This window comes from Pleurodeles waltl, chromosome 4_1 (genome assembly GCF_031143425.1).
Source record: "Pleurodeles waltl isolate 20211129_DDA chromosome 4_1, aPleWal1.hap1.20221129, whole genome shotgun sequence".
Lineage (NCBI taxonomy): Eukaryota > Metazoa > Chordata > Amphibia > Caudata > Salamandridae > Pleurodeles > Pleurodeles waltl.
Genome location: NC_090442.1, coordinates 890,011,497 through 890,033,770, shown reverse-complemented (window position 1 = coordinate 890,033,770; position 22,274 = coordinate 890,011,497). Strand labels below are relative to the sequence as shown.

The 22,274-nt window shown below is 42.0% G+C and overlaps 1 protein-coding gene across 1 annotated transcript in view; it reads right to left on the bottom strand.

Moving 5' to 3' along the window:
* The window catches only part of LOC138288251 (ADP-ribosylation factor-like protein 8B-A), a 146,907-nt gene that overhangs the window by 8,512 nt on the left and 116,121 nt on the right, over window positions 1-22,274 (bottom strand). Inside the window, exon 5 of the mRNA XM_069229645.1 lies at window positions 15,103-15,170. Within this exon, the coding sequence (XP_069085746.1) occupies window positions 15,103-15,170 (68 nt within the window). The remainder of the gene's footprint in view (window positions 1-15,102; window positions 15,171-22,274) is intronic.

The following is a 22,274-nucleotide window of genomic DNA, read 5'->3' as shown; positions in this document are numbered from 1 at the left end:
CCATTCAGGGTACATTAAACTTGACTCCAGAACCTACAAGAAGCCAATGTCGCACTTTAATTGCTGGCTTTGAGCGTTCATGCAACAACAAACGTAGCCAAAGACTGGCCACATGGTTTTGGGGTTTTTGCAGCATTGCAATGGATTTCATAGGAAGCGCAGTGTACAGGATACTAAACATTTCAGCTGGTGGTAATATTTGCGTCATCCGAAGCTGAGGTCTAACAGTAGAAGTTCATGTTTACGAGAACAGATTCACTGCCTCTTGAGTCATGAATCTGGGCTGGCTGTCATGCGATAAAGTCAAGTCATCTTAAAGCTATGTAGTTACTTCATTTGCCACAATCCAGCCAGGGAAAGGTGGGTTAAAGATGTTAGAGAAAGGAGTGTGATTACACAAGAGCTTTCAGTCATCTGTTTTCTTAAAGAAAGGTGTGGGGATGGTAAGTAGGAAGAGTGTTCAATGCACTCAAAGATTAAAGGAGGCAATAATAGTGGCATGGTGGACTTGCTTCAGACACAACGTATTGTACAATAAACTTCTTATAATTTAGTGAAAATAAAGTACTTTAATAACAGAAAAACATAACACTAAACAAAACAATTAGGGTGCCAAGTTACAGGATTGAAATCCTGTTTGTGATCTTCAGTGCGGTGGTTCACCTCTTCAGTGCCTTACACAAAGCATTAAAACGTTATTTGGTAATTTGTGGGGTACACTTGCTTATCACCCCCATTTGCAAGTCAAGAGTCATGTTTTGAATGTATATGGAAAATGTTACTTACCCAGTAGACATCTGTTCGTGGCATGCAGTGCTGCAGATTCACATGCTATGCATAAGTCCGCCATCTAGTGTTGAGCTTGGAGCATTACACGTTGTTTTTCTTCAAAGAAGGTTTTTTGAGTCACAAGATCGAGTGACTTCTCGGTGATCGTGCACATCTCTGTGGCATGTTCCGCTGCAGATTCACATGCTGTGCACTGTTCCTGCCATCTAGTGTTGGGCTCGGAGGGTTACAAGCTGTTTTTTTTTTCTCGAAGAAGTCTTTTCGAGTCATGGGACCGAGTGACTCCTCCCTTTCGGCTCCACTGCGCATGGGCATCGACTCCATCTTAGATTGTTTTCCCACACAGGGTGAGGTAGGAGTGGTAGAGTGAGAATAGTAAAGATGTCCATGCAGTGGAATAGATATGTATGTACATAGTTTGAGGTAAAGGAATGTTTATTTACATATATACAATTTCTAATTGCAACTTAAATGGCTACAGGCTCCCGGGGAGGTGGGAGGGCGCATGTGAATCTGCAGCGGAACATGCCACGGACAGATGTACACTGGGTAAGTGACATTTTCCGTTCGGTATCTTGTGTAGCTGCAGATACACATGTTGTGCATAGACTACAAATCAGTAATCCTCCCGAAAGCGGTGGTCAGCCTGTAGGAGCTGAAGTTGTTTGAAATAATGTTCTTAGTACAGCCTGTCCTACTATGGCTTGTTGTGTTGCTAACACATCTACACAGTAGTGTTTGGTAGAAGTATGAGGTGTGGACCAAGTCGCTGCCTTACAAATCTCTGTCATTGGTATGTTACCTAGAAAGGCCATTGTTGCTCCTTTTTTTCTAGTGGAGTGTGCCTTTGGTGTAATGAGTAGTTCTCTTTTAGCATTTAGGTAACAAGTTTGTATGCATTTAACTAACCATCTGGCATCATTTTACAAAATGATTTTGTTCGGTCTATATAGTACATTAGAACTCTTTTTATATCTAATGTATGCAGTGCTCTTTCTGCCACTGAATCTGGCTGTGGGAAGAAGGCTGGGAGTTCCACTGTTTGGTTTAAATGAAACGGTGAAATTACTTTTGGTAGAAATTTTGGATTTGTGCGGAGGACAACTTTATGTTTGTGTAGTTGTATAAAATGTTCCTCAATAGTGAAACCCTGTATTTCACTAACTCTTCATAATGAAGTGATAGCTACTAGAAATTACACTTTCCAAGTTAAGAACTGGATTTGACAAGAATGCATGGGTTCAAAAGGTGGACCCCATGAGTCGTGTAAGTACAATATTAAGATTTCACGAGGGTACCGGTGGAGTTCTTGGAGGAATGATTCTCTTTAGTCCTTCCATAAAGGCTTTAATGACTGGTATTCTAAATAGTGATTTTGTGTGTTTAATTTGCAAGTAAGCTGAAATTGCAGTGAGGTGTATTTTGATTGATGAAAAGGCAAGATTTGCTTTTTGTAGGTGTAGTAAATAGCCTACGATGTCCTGTATGGACGCATCCAACGGTGTGATGTGTTTTGCTTGGCAGTAAAAAACAAATCTTTTCCATTTATTACCATAGCAATGCCTGGTAGTAGGTCTTCTTGCCTGTTTAATGACTTCCAAACACTCGTTTGGAAGATTTAGATAGCCAAATTCTAAGACTTCAGGAGCCAGATTGCTAGATTGAGCATTGCTGGATTGGGGTGTCTGATCTGTTGTTTGTGTTGCGTTAACAGGTCTGGTCTGTTTGGGAGTTTGATGTGAGGTACTACTGAGAGGTCTAACAGTGTCGTGTGCCACGGTTGGCGTGCCCACGTTGGTGCTATGAGTATTAGTTTGAGTTTGTTTTGACGCAGTTTGTTGACTAGAAAAGGAATGAGTGGGAGAGGGGGAAAAGCGTAAGCAAATATCCCTGACCAATTGATCCATAGAGCATTGCCCTTGGACGGAGGGTGTGGGTACCTGGACGCAAAGTTTTGGCATTTTGGTTTGTGGCAAACAGATCTATGTCTGGTGTCCCCCACTGGCAAAAGTATTTTTGTGGTACCTGGGGATGTATTTCCCACTCGCGAGTTTGCTGGTGATCTCGACTGAGATTGTCCGCTAATTGATTGTGAATGCCTGGGATGTATTGCGCTATTAGGCGAATATTGTTGTGAATTGCCCAATGCCAAATTTTTTGTGCTAGGAGGCAAAGTTGTGCTGAGTGCGTTCTTCTCTGTTTGTTTAAGTAGTACATTGTTGTCATATTGTCTGTTTTACCAAGAATGTGTTTGTGAGCTAGAAGAGGTTGAAAAGCTTTTAGTGCTAGAAAAACTGCTAGTAGCTCTAAGTGGTTAATGTGTAGCTGTTTTTGCTGGTTGTCCCACTCTCCTTGTATACTGTGATTGTTGAGGTGTGCTCCCCACCCAATCATTGATGCATCTGTTGTGAGAATGGCGTGAGGCACAGGGTCTTGAAAAGGGCGCCCTTTGTTTAAATTTATGGGGTTCCACCACTGAAGCGAATAGTGTGTTTGGTGGTCTATCAACACTAGATCTTGGAGGTGACCCTGTGCCTGCGACCATTGTTTTGCAAGGCACTGCTGTAAGGGCCGCATGTGTAACCGTGCGTTTGGGACAATTGCGATGCATGCCATCATGCCTAGGAGTCTCATCACAAATCTGACTGTGTGCTGTTGATTTCGTTGTATTTTTGGTACCATGATGTGGAATGATTGTACCCTTTGTGGGCTTGGACTTGTAATCGCTTTTTGAGTGTTGAGTGTAGCTCCCAAGTATTGCTGAATTTGGGATGGTTGCAAGTGTGATTTTTGGTAATTTATAGAAAACCCTAGTGTGTGTAGGGTATCTATTATGTAACGTGTGTGATTTTGACACTGCTGTTGAGTGTTGGCCTTTATTAGCCAATCGTCGAGATATGGGAATACATGCATGTGTTGTCTCCTTATGTATGCCGCTACCACAGCAAGGCATTTTGTAAATACTCTGGGGGCTGTTATTATCCCGAAGGGGAATACCTTGAATTGGTAATGTTTTCCTTGTATAACAAACCTGAGGTATTTTCTGTGAGATGGATGGATGGGTATATGAAAATACGCATCTTTTAAGTCCAGTGTTGCCATGTATTCTCCCTGTTTTAGTAATGGGACTACATCTTGTAGTGTCACCATGTGAAGGTGTTCTGATTTGATGTATAGGTTGAGGGTCCGGAGATCTAATATTGGTATTAGTGTTTTGTCCTTTTTGGGAATAAGGAAGTACAGGGAATAGACCCCTGTTCCTTTTTGTAGATGAGGTACTAGTTCTATGGCCTGTTTTGTTAAAAGTGCTTGCACCTCTGTTTGTAACAAAGTTAGATGTTGCGACGATAGTTTGTGTGCTTTTGGGGGAATATCTGGAGGAAAATGTGTGAATTCTATGCAGTAACCATATTGGATAATTGATAGTACCCATGTGTCCGTTGTTATGTTTGACCATTGATTGTGGAACATTTCCAGTCTTCCTCCCACAGGGGATGTGTGTTGGGGGAAGGTGATGGCAAAGTCACTGCTTGGTGTTAGTGGCCTGCTTTGTGGTTTGGAATTTTCCCCTGGACCTTGGGAATTGTCCTCTGAAGGACCCGCGAAACCTCCCTCTCCGATACTGTGATTGGTATGAGGGTTTTGTTTGAGAGGTGGATGGTTCTGATGACTGTAGTCTAAAACCTCCCCTATTCTGTGGCTTTCTGAATGTCCCTCTGTATTGGGATGAGTAAAGCGCTCCCATCGCTTTGGCTGTATCGGTGTCCTTTTTCATCTTTTCAATGGCTGTGTCCACTTGTGTGCCAAATAGCTGTTGCTGGTTGAATGGCATGTTGAGGACAGCCTGTTGAATCTCTGGTTTGAAACCTGGGGATCTAAGCCATGCATGGCGTCTAATTGTCCCTGCAGTGTTCACTGTTCTTGCGGCAGTATTGGCGGAATCTAATGCAGATCTTATTTGATTATTAGTTATCGCCTGTCCCTCCTCTACCACTTGCTGAGCTCTTTTCTGGTATTCTTTGGGGAGATGTTGGATAATGTCGCTCATCTCGTCCCAATGAGCTCGGTCATATCTTGCGAGGAGGGATTGAGAGTTCGCTATGCGCCACTGATTGGCAGCGTGTGACGCTACCCTCTTTCCTGCCGCGTCAAACTTCTTACTCTCCTTATCTGGAGGTGGTGCATCTCCAGATGACTGCGAGTTGGCTCTCTTCCTCGCTGTGCTGACCACCACCGAGTCTGGTGGCAGCTGCTGGGTGATGAATACTGGGTCTGATGGTGGTGGCTTGTATTTCTTTTCCACTCTTGGTGTTATGGGTCTTCCCTTCACGGGCTCCTGAAAAATCTGTTGGGCATGTTTAAGCATGCCTGGGAGCATGGTCAGACTTTGGTAAGAAGCATGCGTTGAGGACAAGGTATTAAAGAGAAAGTCGTCCTCTAATGGTTTTGTGTGCATGCTCACATTGTGGAATGCAGCCGCCCTAGCCAAGACCTGTGTGTAGGAGGTGCTATCTTCGGGTGGAGAGGGTTTAGAAGGAAAGCACTCCGGGCTATTGTCCGACACAGGGTCATCATAAAGGTACCATGGGTCTGTGTCTTGTTGCGACTGCACAGTGTGTGTGGGTGACTGTGCAGTGGGTGTGGCAAGAGGAGAAACCGTTCTTTGAGGAGAATGCAGAGGAGAACGTGCTGGGGAAAACTGGCATGGCGGAGATTGTTCTCTGGGCACTTTAGCCTTTGGCTGCTCAGTGTCTGAACGTCCTGGGAAAGCCAGTTTCCTTTTAAATTTGAGAGGAGGTGCTGTTTGGATTTTTCCAGTATCCTTATGGATCTGTATCCTTCCCTGTGTCTCGTCAAACTCCTCCATTTGGTGAGGTTCCTCCTCGAATCTGTGTCTTTCTTTCATTTGTTTTGAAAGTCCATGTTCCTCAGTATATGAGGCTTTTTTCGGCTCCGAAGGCGTTTTTTTCGGCACCGAAATGCCCATGCTGATAGTAGGCCTCGGTTCCGAAAGACTCTTTCGAGATTTCGACTCGAGGAGTCGATGTCGAGTTTTCTCGGACACGGTGTCTCGGCTCGAGTCCGAAGACTTCGGCGTGGAAGTGGCCTTTTTCGGTGCCGAAGGTGTTGCTTGGTCACCGCTTGATCTCTTGTGGGTTGAGCCACGGACTTCCGGCAGTGGCATCCCCGTGGCCTTTTGTTTTGCCTTGGACTGACTCTGGGCTTGGGTCGGGGCAGGCGTACTCATGTGCTGGCCTGCTGTGGGTGGTCGGTCTGCGTCGGAGTCGTCCGAATCGGAACCTTGGATGGAGATGGCCATCTCCTCTTTCTAGACGTCGAGGTGCTCGGAACCCTTCGACGCCATTTGCAGTCGTCTTGCCCTTCGATCGCTCAAGGTCTTCTTCGAACGGAAGGACCTGCAGGCCTCACAAGTATCCTCTCGGTGGTCCGGTGACAAACACAGATTACAGACCCGGTGTTGATCTGTGTAAGTATTCTTGGCGTGGCACCGAGGACAGAATCGGAATGGGGTCCGGTCCATGAGGCTTCGACGCTTCTTGCGGTCGGGCTAACCAGGCCCAGATGGGTGCGGGAGTCCTGAAGGGCAACCGAAAGTGTGTTTCTCCAGTGCGTCGATGGAAGCTAGTTCGCGATCGAAACAATACCAACGCTTTTTCGGTGATTAATTAATATTTCCGAATCGAATAACCGGAGCGAAGAGGACCACGTCCGAACCCGATGGCGGAAAGAAAACAATCTAAGATGGAGTCGATGCCCATGCACAATGGAGCCGAAAGGGAGGAGTCACTCGGTCCCGTGACTCGAAAAGACTTCTTCGAAGAAAAACAACTTGTAACACTCCGAGCCCAACACTAGATGGCAGGAACAGTGCACAGCATGTGATTCTGCAGCTACACATGCCACCGTATATATATATATATATAATATTATATATATATATATATATACACACACACACACACATATATATATATATACACATATATACACACACATATAGTAAGAAAATAAGATGTTACATACAGAAAATACTACAACGGCCACAGGCTTCCGGGGAGGAGGAAGGGTGCATGTGAATCTGCAGCACTACAAGCCACAAACAGATGTTTACTGGGTAAGTGACATTTTCCGTTCAATGGCATGTGTAGCTGCAGACTGAAAAGCAGTCCCCTCCTAAAATAAGTGGTCGCTAGCCTGTAGGAATTGGAGTAGTTTCAAATAGTGCTTTAAGCATGGCTTGACCAACATTTGCTTGTTGGTGAGATAGCACATCCACATAGTAGTATTTAGTAAATGTGTGTGGTGTGGACCATGTGGCTGCTTTGCATGTCTGCCATTGGTATATTTCCTAAGAATGCAATTGAAGCTCCTTTCATTCTAGTAGAATGTGCTTTAGGAGTTGCTAATAGTGGCCTTTTAGCCTTAAGAAAGCAAGTTTGAATACACTTTACTATACATCTGGCTAATTCCTGATTTGAAATAGGATTGCCCCTATGAGGCTGCTGGAAAGCCACAAAAAGTTGTTTAGATTTTCTGAAAACCTTTGATCTGTATCATACATGAGGGCTCTTTTGACATCAAGAGTGTGAAGAGCTCTTTCAGCATCTGAATCTGGCTGTAGAAAGAAGACTGGCAATTTCACTGACTGACTGATGTAAAATGCTAAAACCACTTTGGGTAGGAATTTTGGATTTGTCCGAAGTACTATTTTGTGTTTGTGAATTCGGCAGAAAGGTTCTTCTAAAGTGAATGCTTGAATTTCACTAACTCTCCTTAAGGAAAGCAACTTTCCATGGGAAAAACTGAAAAGCCAGAGAATGCATGGGTTCAAATGGTGGACCCATAAGCCTTGTGAGCACAATGTTAAAATTCCAGGCAGGAGCTGGTGGAGCTCTAGGTGGAGTAACTCTTTTAAGGCCTTCCATAAAAACTTTTTAAGACAGGAATTCTAAACAGAGAAGTATGCTGTGTGTTTTGGAGGTACGCTGATATTGCTGTTAAATTAATTTTAATAGATGTATATGCAAGATTTGCTAAGTAAAAGCAAATAACAGACAATATCCTGTACTGATGCTTTAAGTGGATCAATGTTTCGGGTTGACAGTAATATATAAAAAGTTTCCATTTAGCTGCATAGCACGGTCTAGTTGTAGGTGGTTTGCGCGCTTCTTTTAGAATGTCCATACATTCTAATGGAAGCTGAGGATATCCAAACTTTATGGCCTCAGGAGCCAAATCGCTAGGTTGAGCATACTGGCATTGGTATGTCTGATCTGACCTTTGTTTTGAGTCAATAGGTCTGGTCTGTTTGGAAGCTTGTGATGTGGTACTACAGACAGATCCAACAGTGTTGTGTACCAGTGTTGACATGCTCACGTGGGAGCTATTAGTATCATGGTGAGGGAGGTGTGACAGATTTTGTTGACCAGAAATTGAATTAGTGGGAGAGGGGGAAAAGTGTAAGCAAATATCCCCGACCAATTGATTCACAGAGGATAGCCCTTGGATATAGGGTGTGGGTACCTGGATGTGAAGTTTGGGCATTTTGCGTTTTAGCTTGTTACAAATAGGTCGATTTCTAGGGTTACCCACATGTGAAACTACTGTTGAATCACTTGTCGGTGAATTTCCCATTTGTGTATTTGTTGTTGCATCCTGCTTAAGAGGTCCTCTAGTTGGTTGTGTATCACTGGGATATACTCTGCTAGAAGTTGAATGTGATTGTGAATTGCCCATTTACAAATTGCCTGTGCAAGAAGGGACAGTTAGATGAGTGTGTGTGTGTGTGTGTGTGTGTGTCCCCTGTTTTTGCAGATAGTCATGTTGTCTGTCCTTATCAACACTGTTTTGTTTGTGATCCATGGTTGGAATTCTCAGAGTGCTAGAAACACTGCTAGCAATTCCAAGTGATTTATGTGGTACGTTTTTTGAATTGAGTTCCATTCTCCCTGTATTGTAAGATTGTTGAGAGGAGCTCCCCAACCTGTCATTGATGCATCGGTGGTAACTGTGGTCTGCGGCACAGGGTCCTGAAATGGCCGCCCTTATGATAAGTTGGTGAGATTCCACCATTGCAAAGAGTTGCAAGTCTGGCGGCCCAACAACACTAGATTGTGAAATTAATCCTGTGCCTGAGACCATTGTTGCGAGAGACACTGTTGAAGGGGTCTCATGTTTAGACGTGCATTGGGTACTATTGCTATGCAAGATGCCATCATTTACAACAGTTTCATGATAAACCATACTGTGCAAGTTTGATTGTATTGTAACTGTGATATGAGATTGTGGAAAGCTTGAATTCTCTGTGGGTTTGGGTACGCTAATGCTGACAGAGTGTTCAGAACTGCTCCCAAATATGGTTGTATTTACGCTGGTTGCAGATGAGATTGTTGGTAATTGATTGTGAACCCTAGACTGTGTAGAGTATAGATTGTGTAATGTGTTTGCTGTTGACAGGTTTGAATGGTGCTGATAGGGAAACACATGTATATATGTTGCCTTCTGAGGTATGCTGCAACCACTGCGAGTCATTTGGTGCATACAGTGGCTGCCGGCAGCTTTAGGAGGGAGGGGGGCGGGCAGGAAGCACACACACACACACTCTTTCACACACAGACACGCACGCAGATCCATTAACAACACTCATAACATTCAAACATGCACGCACGCACCAAACATTCATTTTAAAAGTTCACACGTTCGTTCACACACACATCCATTACCACTCGTACCATTCAAACATGCACGCACACCCCAAACATTAATTTTAAAACATCACACACACTCATTCTTTCACACACGCATGCACATCCAATAACACTCATAACATTCAAACATGCACACACGCACCAAACATTCATTTTAAAAGTTCACACACACGTTCGTTCACACACATCCATTGCCACTCGTACCATTCAAACATGCACGCACACCCCAAACATTCATTTGAAAACATCACACACTCATGCACATCCATTAACATTCATAACATTCAAACATGCACAAACGCACCAAAACATTCATTTTAAAAGTTTACACACACGTTCTTTCACACACACACACACACACACACACACACACACGCGCACATCCATTACCACTCGTACCATTCAAACATGCACCCACACCCCAAACATTCATTTTAAAACATCACACACAAACACTCATTCTTTTACACACGCACGCACGCACATCCATTAACACTCATAACATTCAAACATGCACGCACCAAACATTCATTTTAAAACATCACACACACACACACACACTTACCTTCAGCCTGGAGGTCACAGAGTGGGATGGGGTCAGTGAGACTGCTGACCCCACCCCACTCTGTGACGAAGTGTCACTGATTGACACTCGCACCAGGCACCTCAGGGCTTAAACCTGAAGCCCCAAGGGCGAGTGCCAATGGGTGTCGATTTCCTCGTCACCCAGGGGAGGGCCTCGAGGCACCTTTGCTGAGCCGAGGAGGTCACGCCCATAGGAGCTGTGACCTCCCTCAGCCCAGCAAAGTTCAGCTCAGACAGCCAGAAGTCTGCGCAAATCGCGCATGTCTCACTCCTGGCTGTCTGAGCTGAAAATGAAGAGTGTCAGTCAGGCTGACCTTTGTTCTCTTTTCCCTGCTGCATCAAATGTACGTTTTTTTTTTTTTCCCCGGAAGGAGGAGCATCCCCAGTGGACTGACTATTTGCCCTTTTCCTTGCTGCACTAACAGCAATAGTATTAGGTGGCAATTGTTGTGTGATGAAGAGTGAATCTGATGGTGCAGCTTTGTATTTTTTTGCCCACCCTTGGTGTAAGTACCATAGCCATTACTGGCACTTAAAAATGTCATCTGCATGTTTAAGATTGCCTGGGAGCATTTGTAGGCATTGGTACACCTTGTGTGTAGAGGATAGTGTGTTAAATACAAAAACATCCTCTATGGGTTCTAAGTGCAACTGCACATTGTGATATGCAGCTGCCCTAGCAATGACCTGATTATATGGCCTTGGTGTTTTCAGGTGAAGATGGCCTAGTGGGGTATATATCAGGATCATTAGATGGAATAGGTTATGGGTCATACAAATCCCATGGGTCTACACAGTAGGTATTGTCACCAAAGTCATCCTCATGTGAAGAAACATGGGATTGTATAGAAAGTTGTGAAGGTGGTGGTGGTGGAGTATCAGATGGTGAAGTGGTAAGCAAAGGAGAATGTGGTGGTTAAGGCTGATGTACTGCCTTTGGTTTCTCCTTGTGTTTGAAAATCTTGGCAGATAAAGTCTTTTGGAAAGATAGTTTCCTTTTAACTGTAGGAGGAGGAGAAGCAATAATCGTTCCAGTATCCTTATGGATTTTGCGCTATCATCCATCACTTCAAGTATGGGCCTAATGTCTGACGATTCATCTGCAGTTGGAACATATTTCTTCCCCACAGGTCTGAGCTCCGAAAGCTTGGAGTCCGAATGTTTTAATCGGGCCGAGAATGTCAGCTCCGAAACAGGTGGAAGCTTTTTCGGCTCCAAAATGGATGTTGGCTGTTTCGGCTCCGAGGTGGAAGATGGATATTTCGGCTACGAGGTGGAAGCCTCCAGTCTTCGAGTCAATCCCAAAACAAGTGTGGAACGCTGTTCGGTTGACGTTGCATGCATTTGGTCTTTTTAGATGCCGAAACCGAGGGTTTGCCATCGAGATGTATTTTTCTGATCGACCATGGCTGGCAAGCAATGGTGGACGTAAGACCAGTTGTGATGACTTTTAGGATGTTTTTTGGTGATGGGAAGGGGCTAGCGTACTCACGTACTAAGCTGCTGGAATCGCTTGGCTGTTTTCATCAGTATCATAGTTGGAATCAGAATCTGTGATGGAAAATTCAGTCTGAGCCAGGTCCTCACTGAAAATGTTGGTCGTTTGTTCCGTCCGACTTGGATGCCATCTCTAACCGATGCGCTCTTCGATCCCGCAGAGTTTTCTTGGAGCGGAAGGACCGACACACCTCACAGGTTTCCTCCTTGTGAATGGGAGAGAGACAGAGGTTGCACACAGAGTGTTGGTCGGTGTAGGGAAACTTGGCATGGCACTGAGGGCTCCATCAGCCTGTGTCGAAGTAGGCCAGAGAAGGGCACGGTCATCCGCAAGGGCGTTTAATTGATCCAGACGATAAAATCGTATCGAGTATAGTCAGGAAAACACAATCGAAAAACAATACCGATCTTTAGAGAAAAGGTAGAGAAGTTCAGATAGTATCGAACCGAGATCTACCGAAGCGAGAGGGAACATGTCTGAACCCAAAAGCAGAAAGAAAACAATCTAACAAAGGACTTGATGCCCATGTGCACTATCACTGAGAGGAGGAGTCACACGATCTCGTGACTCGAAAAAGCTTCTTCGAAGAAAAACAACTTGTAACACTCCCATGCCAACACTATGCGCCGGACTTATGCATAGTATGTGTATCTGCAGCTACACATGCCATCAAATATATATATATATATATATTTTCCCTGTAAACAAACGTTTCAGGGATGTTATACTTAGGTTCTGAATTTACTAGCACATAACCAGAGAAACCCAGCAGTTATAGTTATTTCAGGTAACTACAACTCACATCCCTGCCATGTAGTTTTTTTCTTCTATAAATTTGACTTACTTAATTGATATTTTTATTGGCATTATAAAAGTTGTCATGAGTGCTGTAATATCTGGGGTAATTAGAAGTGCATGGCGGAGGTGCAAGTTATGGTTACCTTAGGCCACGAATTATAGTGACTTGAAATAACTAACTATAACTGCTGAGTTTTTCTGGTTTTGTGCAAGTAAATTCCGAACCTAATTATAACGTTCCTGTAACCCTTAGTTTTTTTAAGTGAATTTCTAAAGTTTTTTAAAATTCTTTTCGTAACAATGACATCACTATAACCTTTGTTTTTTTCAGTGAATTACTAAGTTTTTTTAAACGTAAAGTCATTTTTAATACTTTAGGATAATCGAACCACCGACGCGCATGGGTTGGCCGCAGAGCCCCTCAACCGACTAATCCCACACTGTGCACAGCCTTTGGCTAGAAGCAGTGGGAGTACACCACAAGGACTGTCTCTCTGGGTGTGAAAGGGTGTCTCTCTGGGTGTGAGAGTATCTGTCTGGGAGTGAGAGTGTCTGATTGCGCTCCAATAGATGAAAGATGCATTCACCTCCACAAAGGATTTCAGATCTTTTTTTCAACTTGGAATTGCGGCGTAAATACACTTGCTTTGCCAAGCCCAGGAATTAGGATAATTTCCAGACGTGGAGCTTCAACTGCGACACCTGATATGTTTATATTTGTAAGTGCTACCTGTTGAGGTTTAATTTCTGTGAAATGAGCATCGTGGCCAGTACAGAAGCTCACCTGCTAGTTTATCCATCAAGAGTCCATAGTTTGCACAAAATGTCTATCCATCTGGAGCACTTTCTACTTGCTAGGTAGTAAGTGCTACCTCAATGGGTACAACCCCCGGGGCTCTTGCTTGCTGGAACCAAAGTGTTTGCTCTGACTTGGGGCAACTGTTAAACTATAACACCCCTGTAACCTTTTTTTTTGTAAGATAATTTCTATGCTTTTTAAAATTCTATTCCCGAACTATAACTTTCCTGTAACATTTTTTAGTGTGCGAGTGTCTCTCTGGGTGTGACAGTGAGTGTGAGAGTGTCTGTCTAGGTGTCAGGCTAAGTGTGAGAGTGATTCTCTGGGTGTGAGAGTTGGGTTATGAGGGTGTCTCTGGGTGCGTGATTGTGTGTCAGAGAGTGAGAAGGTGTGAGAGTGGTCGTGAATGTGTGTAGGCGGGTGTGAGAGTGGCTAATTGGTATGAGAGCGGCTGAGAGTGTGTACCTGGGTGTGAGAGAGGCTGTGAGAATGTCTGGGTTTGAGAGTGAATATGTGAGTGTCTCTCTGGGTGTGAGTGGGTTGAGTGTACATGGATGTGACAGTGTCTATCTAGGTGTGAGAGCGTGTTAACCTGGGTGTGCGAGTTAGTGTGAGACTGATATTTTGGGTCTGAGTGGGTGCATGAGTACATATATTATTTTGACGTTTTGTGAAATCCACAGATTTACTCGTGGGGCCCGCTGTTGAAGCCGCAAATTTTGCAAAATGTCAGAAAATATATTTTCACGTACTTTAAAAACAAAATTCGTGGTTTTACTCCACTTATATCCCCCCATGGAGTCAGGGACTCTCAACCTTGACCCCTTCATCCACATTGCAGCCAACATTAGACCCCCGGGCACCGTTTCCCGTATTATAGAAAATGGCGGCTGCAACTTCTCTCAGATTCTTCCTGTGGCACGCAAATCCACGGATCAACCTGCAGAGGATCCACGTCCCCAGATACCTATATTTGGTCCCCTTTGATATCGCTAAAACTACTGAACGGATTTACAGCAAATCACAAAAAGCCCAATCTGCACAACAAGATCTAGCTTCCTGCCACATTTGGTGTAGTTGCATTCAGCTGTTTGGGCTGTAGGCATGTCTAAAGACCCTTTGGAAAAATAAATGGGGAAAAGCTTGTTAGAACACTGGAAATTCACTAAAAAACAACAGTGTACAGGGATGTTATGGGTAGGTTCAGAATTTACACACACCATAGAAATTCAGCTGCTACGGTTACAGTTATTTCAAGTAACTATAACTTACCTGAGATATTACATCATACATGACATCTTCTTTGACACCATTGATAATATCATGAACATTTACAGTAAAATTATTGATGAGAAAACTGTGCATGGCAAGGATGAAGTTACCTTAGGACACGAGTTATAGTTACTTGAAATAACTAACTATAACAGCTGAATTTCTATGGTTTTGTGTGTTTAAAGTCTGAAGCTAACTATGAAGTCCCTGTAACCTTTGGCTTTATAGTGAACTTCTAAGTTTTCTTTTTACTTTACTTCCTAAATATAACGTCCCTGTAGCCTTTTGTTTTTCAGTGAATAGATAGATAGATAGATAGATAGATAGATAGATAGATAGATAGATAGATAGATAGATAGATACGAAAATGCTACTTGCTATAGGAATTAGACTTAGAATTACATTCAGATATGCTAACTTCATTTAACTTGGACACATTAAAGGGTAAATGGACTCATACTGACTTGGAAAATGTATATAGATCTCAAAACACTATTAAAATCACAATTTACTATGAGGATGCTGGTCTCTTGAATTGGAGTCACTTTTTAATGTGATATATTAATAAATGTTTCTGCCACTCCATTATCTTCAGGAAATGAATGATTTGATTTTGAGGTCTCAAGACTTACAATTTTTCAATTAGCTGCTTTTCATCCAAGGCGTTCGGAAGATCTCTCTTGTTTCCCAGGACTAACACCTAAGAAAATGAATAATAATATATTAAAATAAAATGAGATTATTAATACAACAAGAGTTTCACAAGAAATGTTGAAGATCCAAAATATCAAACCAAATTTATAAAATATGCAAGATGAAAGAAAAATTGTAAATTATAGTTGAAATCTTTGCATGAAATATTACATTTATATGAGTTTAACTGTTAGGAAAAATCGACCACCAGAAATATTAAAATCATTATTGCAGAAGTGTAGGTGATGCCAATGGAGGTTAGTGGTTTGCTGGTAGTACTCTGTAAGGGTATCTCCATTTATCCCTAGTTCGCTATTGCCACAGTAATCGTGCAGTTCAAGTGGACAGTCAGGTTACTTTTTTTAGGCTCTTGCTGCTCTCATTAGCAAAAGCGAGCAACTAAGACTAGCTCCAAAAAATAAGTTCAGCGGGAGAGACATTTATTATAATCCAGTAAATAATGCTTAATAACATCAATATCAAGTCAGTGCTATACTTCATAAAAAAAAATATATTTTATACATACACAAAATATAAGATCCTAGCACCCTCTGTGACCGAGATAATATTATTTAAAAAATTGGTCTTCTCAGAAACATTACCCTATTGGGCTTGGTTTGTGTCAACTCGGGGAAGCATTCAAGACACTAATTCTTAGCCAAGGCCAAACATCTTCTAAATGGATATAAAGGTGGGCCAGTATTACAGGTCCTAAGTTTGCATCTGGGTACCAATATGTACCAGAAGGTGTTGAATAAAATGTGTCACCCACAATAATAATCTTTTAGCCAGAATAAAGGTTGCTCAGTCTATAACATACAGCTCAAAATTAAAATGCCCAAACAACCTGGCCATCAACCATAAAAGTTTATCTAAGGGCACAGGTACTTCAGGTGGGTGCTGTCCAACTGGACCCTAAGAACGTATGAAAATTGTGGGTGAGCTCAATAGTATTTCCTCGGTGACAAACGTTAGAAGCCGATAGCTTTGGGGGGGGGGGGCTACTAGTCAGAGTCAAGATTTAACTTTCAGTTTCAGGCTAGCCCATTCATGACCTATCTGTAGAACCATAAAGAGGGTTTACATGGTTCCTAACTCAAGACAACTTCCTCTAGACAGTGGAACTGGACCTCACCCCAACTAAGCGAAGACCGACAGGCTGTTGATCACTCTTGGCTGGAAGAAAAGGGTATACAGGCAACTAACTAACAAGGGATGTTTGGGTACAATGCAGCTTATCCTTCTGATGAAACAGGTCCAGATGGAGGTTCTAGCTTCCTCACAGGTAGCTGGGCTAAGGAAAATTATGGCTTCCATGCAGTCTCTGACCTCTGAATTGTTCTCATGCAGATACTTCCCATCTGCTATGCCCTGTGTAAGTCTTCCAGCTATCATACAACTCCCCCAGTTCCTAGACATGTAGGTAGATCCCTCCTCTTTCCCCCAAATTACAGCTGCAAAACAACTCAATCTGGAAGTAGAATGACAACTATGCAGAGGTTCCACTCCTGGTTCTCTTGTCTTCTCCTACCATGATGTGCAAGCACAGCGACAATGCATCTGAAGATAGGGATACACCCAGAGGTTACGAGAAACTAACAATGCAGTAGGGATGAAATGACTGAAGGACATCTTGTGGGACCAGAAGGTGGGGGGGATTGAGGACATAATTCTAAAAGTGCAAGAAAGCAGAACAGATTGAGCCCTACTGTTGGCTTACTTTTGCCTTAATGTTTGATAATTTTGGACAGTCCATATCTACATTTTTCCATTCAAAGAGAGAGACACAAATATTTTTCTCTTCACCTCATCGATTTAGGACATTCCAAATCATTCGGATTCCACAACAGTCTATTGTAGGACCATTACAATTTCATCAGAAAGTGTTGCAAATGTAGGATAGGATATCACTTCAAACCAAACTCTAAGGGTTCAATAATAATGTCATACCCATCTTCTGTCATTGATGAATAACTTTATGGAGTTGCTGCATCGATCATAAAACAACATCAGTCCAGCGAATGCTTTTCATTCCTAATTGGAACTTCATCAGTTTCATGCTTTCTTTGAAGACCGTATTTTGTTTCCATTTGTTAGTATGATATTGCAGTTCACTGGGCAGTGTTTCGATTAAGACGTGAGAAGCTTGTTAGAACAACACTTCACATCGAGATAATATAAATGTGCCGTCTGGAACTATATTGTTGATGTGGGTTTCCACCCAGATCTATGTAATTAACAATTGAATAAAAGTGACAATGAACTGTAACATAAATGCTAATACCTGATGCTGCTAATCCCCAGGGCTGTGAAGAAACTAGGGCAGATGTAATATAACAAGTGTGTTACACTGTAGCATTCTGTCGAGCACATTCTGCCCTACTGACTAACTGTAGGAAACACAGATCGCAGCAAACATGCATGCTCAAAAAGATTTTTGACAACAGCCAAACACTCGCTCTTGGGTCCTCCATAGTGTTTGCAGTTTAGATTCTTACCACACAAGGTGTATGTGTCATGGTCATATTTTAGTCTGAAGAAGTTGTAGTGTTCACAGTACTTTTCTGAAATCTTCAATTACGTTTTTTTGTCCCACAAAAAGGCAGAAAATCCTTCAAATTGGAATTCTTCCAGGTACACATAATTGTTTGATTTTTAAAAAATGGTTACTTCTGCACATGATCAGTGACTCCAGTCATCTCAGAAAAGATTATCGAGATCTACCTACCACAGACGTAAGTCCACAATGTCCTCCAGACCAGCTGAGCGGTCCATAAATGGTCAAGCACATGCTTCTATTGCAGGACATGCTAAGCTCAAGACAACCGGAGCAGCAAGTACCTAGCAGGTAAATCAGGCTCACCATAGCAGATACAAGCAAAGGTATGGGCATCTGTTCAGAAATTGATCTTTAAGTTTTAGAGAAAGCCCTTGAAACAATGATTCAGGCTAAAGATTACTACATTCCATTCTCCCTTGTTCTCTTTTTTGGGGCTTGTTCTGGTGGTTCAATGGCTTTGCATGTGATTGTGAAATTGATAGGGAATCCTAAACTAATTCTAATACACAATGTTTTTCCCACTCGCAAAGAGTTCCATCTTTTTGGATTTAGCAATATCTTGTCTGGCATGTCTGGCATAACAAAATCTCTCTTGATAAAAGTGCTCATGCTAAACCTTAAGCCCATCCATTAGAAATGACTGCAGCAGTTCTCTGTGACAAAGAAATCAAAACCATATTCACTAGCACCCCCTTCCACATAGGGCTTCAAGCTGCCTGAAAGAAAAAAAATCATCTTTTCCACCAAGATGGATTCAACAAGACACTGCTTCCTCTAATTTCCTGTCTTTTTTGAGGAAACATCTGAAGCTACATAGAACCACTGGTCACCGTAGGGATATATCTTTCAATCAAAAAAGGTAAAATAAAAGCATTACTTCATATTGCTAGGCAAAATACAGACATTACAGCTCTGAGATTATTAAATTCCCACAGAATTGTCTACAGGAATCTGAACAAAGCTACAGGGAAACTTCAGGGTGGTATGGGTTTTCCAATTTGATTAAATGAACAATAAGATTCCCAGTCAATGGAAATTCTGAGCATTACATTGCAGAGCATAAGCATTTCTGTTCTACACCCAGACCATCAAAGTAATATAAATTACAAGTAATGACAACTATCGTGTGACAAATAAAATGGCAGAAAAATAAAGCAACGACAAAAGCACTGAAAACCCAACACATTTAATACTAAGCAGGGTGGGCATATTCTGCAAGTCTCCGGAATCATGCTTTGCTTCAGCAGTCTCAAAAATGCAAAAATAACAGTACTCCTTTTGACAGGCAAAATACATGCTATTGAGAAGACCATAGTTCATGTTTTGGTGCAGTTTTAGGTAATTCTAAAATGAGGAAACTGACATGACTAAAAAAAAAAAAAATTACAGAATTAGAGAAGTGTCTCATAATCAGATGAAAAGAGTTCCCTTGCGAATTATAAAAGATGTAAAGAAACATTCTAGTGTTTTAGTATCAATCAAATGAAATTTGACTAAAATAAAATGCACTTTTGTCCTTTTTCATGCAATATTTATCGTTTATGACTAATACATTACTATATAAACTTTACAACATTCATAACAAGTTTAGAAATGGCATGAAAACATTGAGATGCTTAAATATGTCTTTTAAAGTTAAACAATCTTTACAATTAAACACAAATTATTTTTTCTTGAAGGTTTGTCAATAATTGATATTCCTATAAGTCCAGTATTCAACAGTAACTTTTGTAATACATAACAATCACACACTATGCGTAAATTGTCAAAACATGTTCAGCAAAATCAAAACTACTTTTCATTTTAGGGGACAACAAACCAACTTCCAGTTATTTAATATAAAACAAACTCAAAAAACACCTATTGTGATGCATCCAAGAAAGAAATCTCAGTGCTTCATAAATTTTCAAATGTGATAGGACATGGGCCAGCTTAAAGCTTAGTTACAAGATTTCTGCTTCTTTACAATAGGCATTAATGGCTTACTTTAAAAATAGATTCGACTTGTTGTGTGTCCTATTAAGATCTTTAATATCTGCATCTACTTGTAAGGATTGACACCGTTTTAAAGAAAAATGTAAATAGTTTTGATTAGTGTCCTTTGACATAGAAGACCAAACAATATGAAGGCCAGAGATGTGTTAGAGGCTGAATACTTAGCACTTACAGACCCATTTAAAGAAGGAACTAAATGCCTCAACTAACAAGAGCTTGCAGCAAACAAAAATCCAAATCTGATAAATTAACAATAACTATTTTACAGATGTTGGAGGTAATCTAGCCCAGGCATTCAAATGCAGCTTGGTTCCAAAGATGAATACATTCCTAAGAAAGCCAAGAGTCATGAGTATATTTCAGGTACATTTACACAATATATTTTGGAAATCTTTAGAGATGTTCACAACATACAAAATGCAGCGTCATGACACACACAACTAAGGTCTGGTCAGGCTAGTAACCAATGCTTTATTAAGAAATGGCTGTCTGGCATGCATGCATAATCAGAAATGTATTACTAGTTCATCAATTATTAGTGCTATTGCGCAAAAAGCAACTGCCTTATCAATCTTCAAAACTGAATGTCAAAAAAAGTTCTACTTCTGCATCCGCAAAGAAACAATTCAACGTCTATCAAAAAGAAAATCAATCCAGATTTTTTTTTTTTATACTAAAACTTGGGTTTCTGGTTGGCAGAGGTATGCATCCTGTCCAAGCAAGAACAATCTTCGTCACAGTAAGTCACATACACATACTAAATTAACCTGTGCTAATCCTTTGGTAGCTTGGCACACAGCAGCCAGACTTAACTCAAGAGGCAATGTGTAACGTTTTCAAACAGTAAAACAGTGAAAACACCACATAAAAAAAATATACCACAACTAGTTTGAAAAATAGAACTTAATTTAATGAATAAAACAAGGCCAAAACGGCAAAAATCCAATAAGCAGAACTTATATGAGACATAACTTGTTAAAGAATAATTTGAAATATAGTGCTTAAAACTATAAAGCGCCAACCTGGTCTATTTGGTCACGCTAGACCGGGTTGAATTTGAAAGTTCACGCCGACTGCAATGGAGTGCCAGTCTGGTACACGGACCAGCCTTAGACCACTGCAAAAGTACTTTATAAGCCTCTACGTTGAGGAAGAAGCGAGCAGGGAGAAACGATGCATCGTCGATCCTTTGGATGGAGGCAAAAAATCTCTTCCAAGCTGCGCAAAGTCAGAGATGTGTCAGAAATGCAGGCGATGGGCAGCGCAATCAGCAATGCAATGCCCTCAATTCTTGCAGCGGATGTGCTGCGTCAGAATCGATGGAGATGTGACGGTTCCGAACAGCACAACAATGGTGATTAGTTGATTTTGACTGGAGCAGCACTTTATACCCAATTTCAGGGGCCCAAGACTGGATTGGCACCACTTGGCAGGGCAAGAATCACAGATGGCAGAGTCCAGGTGTAGTAGCAGGAAAGTTGGAAATCTTTTGTGTCCCTGAGACTTCAGAATACAGGAGACCAGACAGCTGGGCCTTGCAGTCACTCTGAGTGTTGGGTTCAACTGATGTGGGGCTGGCCTTTTTCACCCAGGCGAGGAGGCAGCAGGTCAGTACAGCAAGAAAGTAATTCTTCCAGAGCAGCAGAGTGTCAGTCCTTGTAGTAGCACAACAGTCCTTCTCCCCAGCAGAGTATCCACAGGTCCATTTGTGTTGTGAGTCGGTAGGGTTTGAGGTCCAGTTTTTATACCCAGTGGTGCCTTAGAAGTAGGGGAGACTTCAAAGAAGGAGTTTGAAGTGCAGAGGTCCTCCCTTCCTGCCCTGCCTCCAGACTAACTACAGGCAGTTAAATAGTCCTTTATGTGGGGACAGGACACAACCTATTTAGGGATAAGTGCGAGGCTGTGCTCACCTCCTTTCTGGCATCCTTTCCAGGGTGGCCCATCAGTCGTGCCTAAGCCCTCTTTGTGTGTTGCTGTCTATAGGGAAAGCACAAGGCCCAGCTGTCACTTACTCCAGACGTTTATTGGAGGCAGGCTGCATGCACACAGGGCTAAAAGCAGGAACATACTAACTTTATAAAAAGGGCATTTCCAAAATGGTAACAATAATACTGACATTATCATTAAAGAGGTTTTATTATTACAATTCTATAGGTACTAAAGATGACATATATAATACTTCTCAATTAGGAATTACAGCTAAATAAGAGTGCTAAGGAGCCCTTAATGTTATCCTATAAGAGGAGTAGGCCTCACAGTAGTGACAAATACATTTTAGGATTTTTCACTACCAGGTCATGTAAAAAGTAAATGCATATGCCCTGCCTTTATTTGCACAGCACCCGGCACTATGGGCTACCTAGGAAATACCTTAGGGGTGACTTACATGTAATAAAAAGGAGGTTTAAGACTTGTCCGGGGGTTTTAAATGCCAAGTGGACATGGCAGTGTAGCACAGCAGTCAAGCTGCAATGGCAGGCCTTGGATATGTTTTAAAGCGCTACTTAAGTGGGTGGCACAAGCAGTGCTGCAGGCCCACTTGTAGCATTTAATATA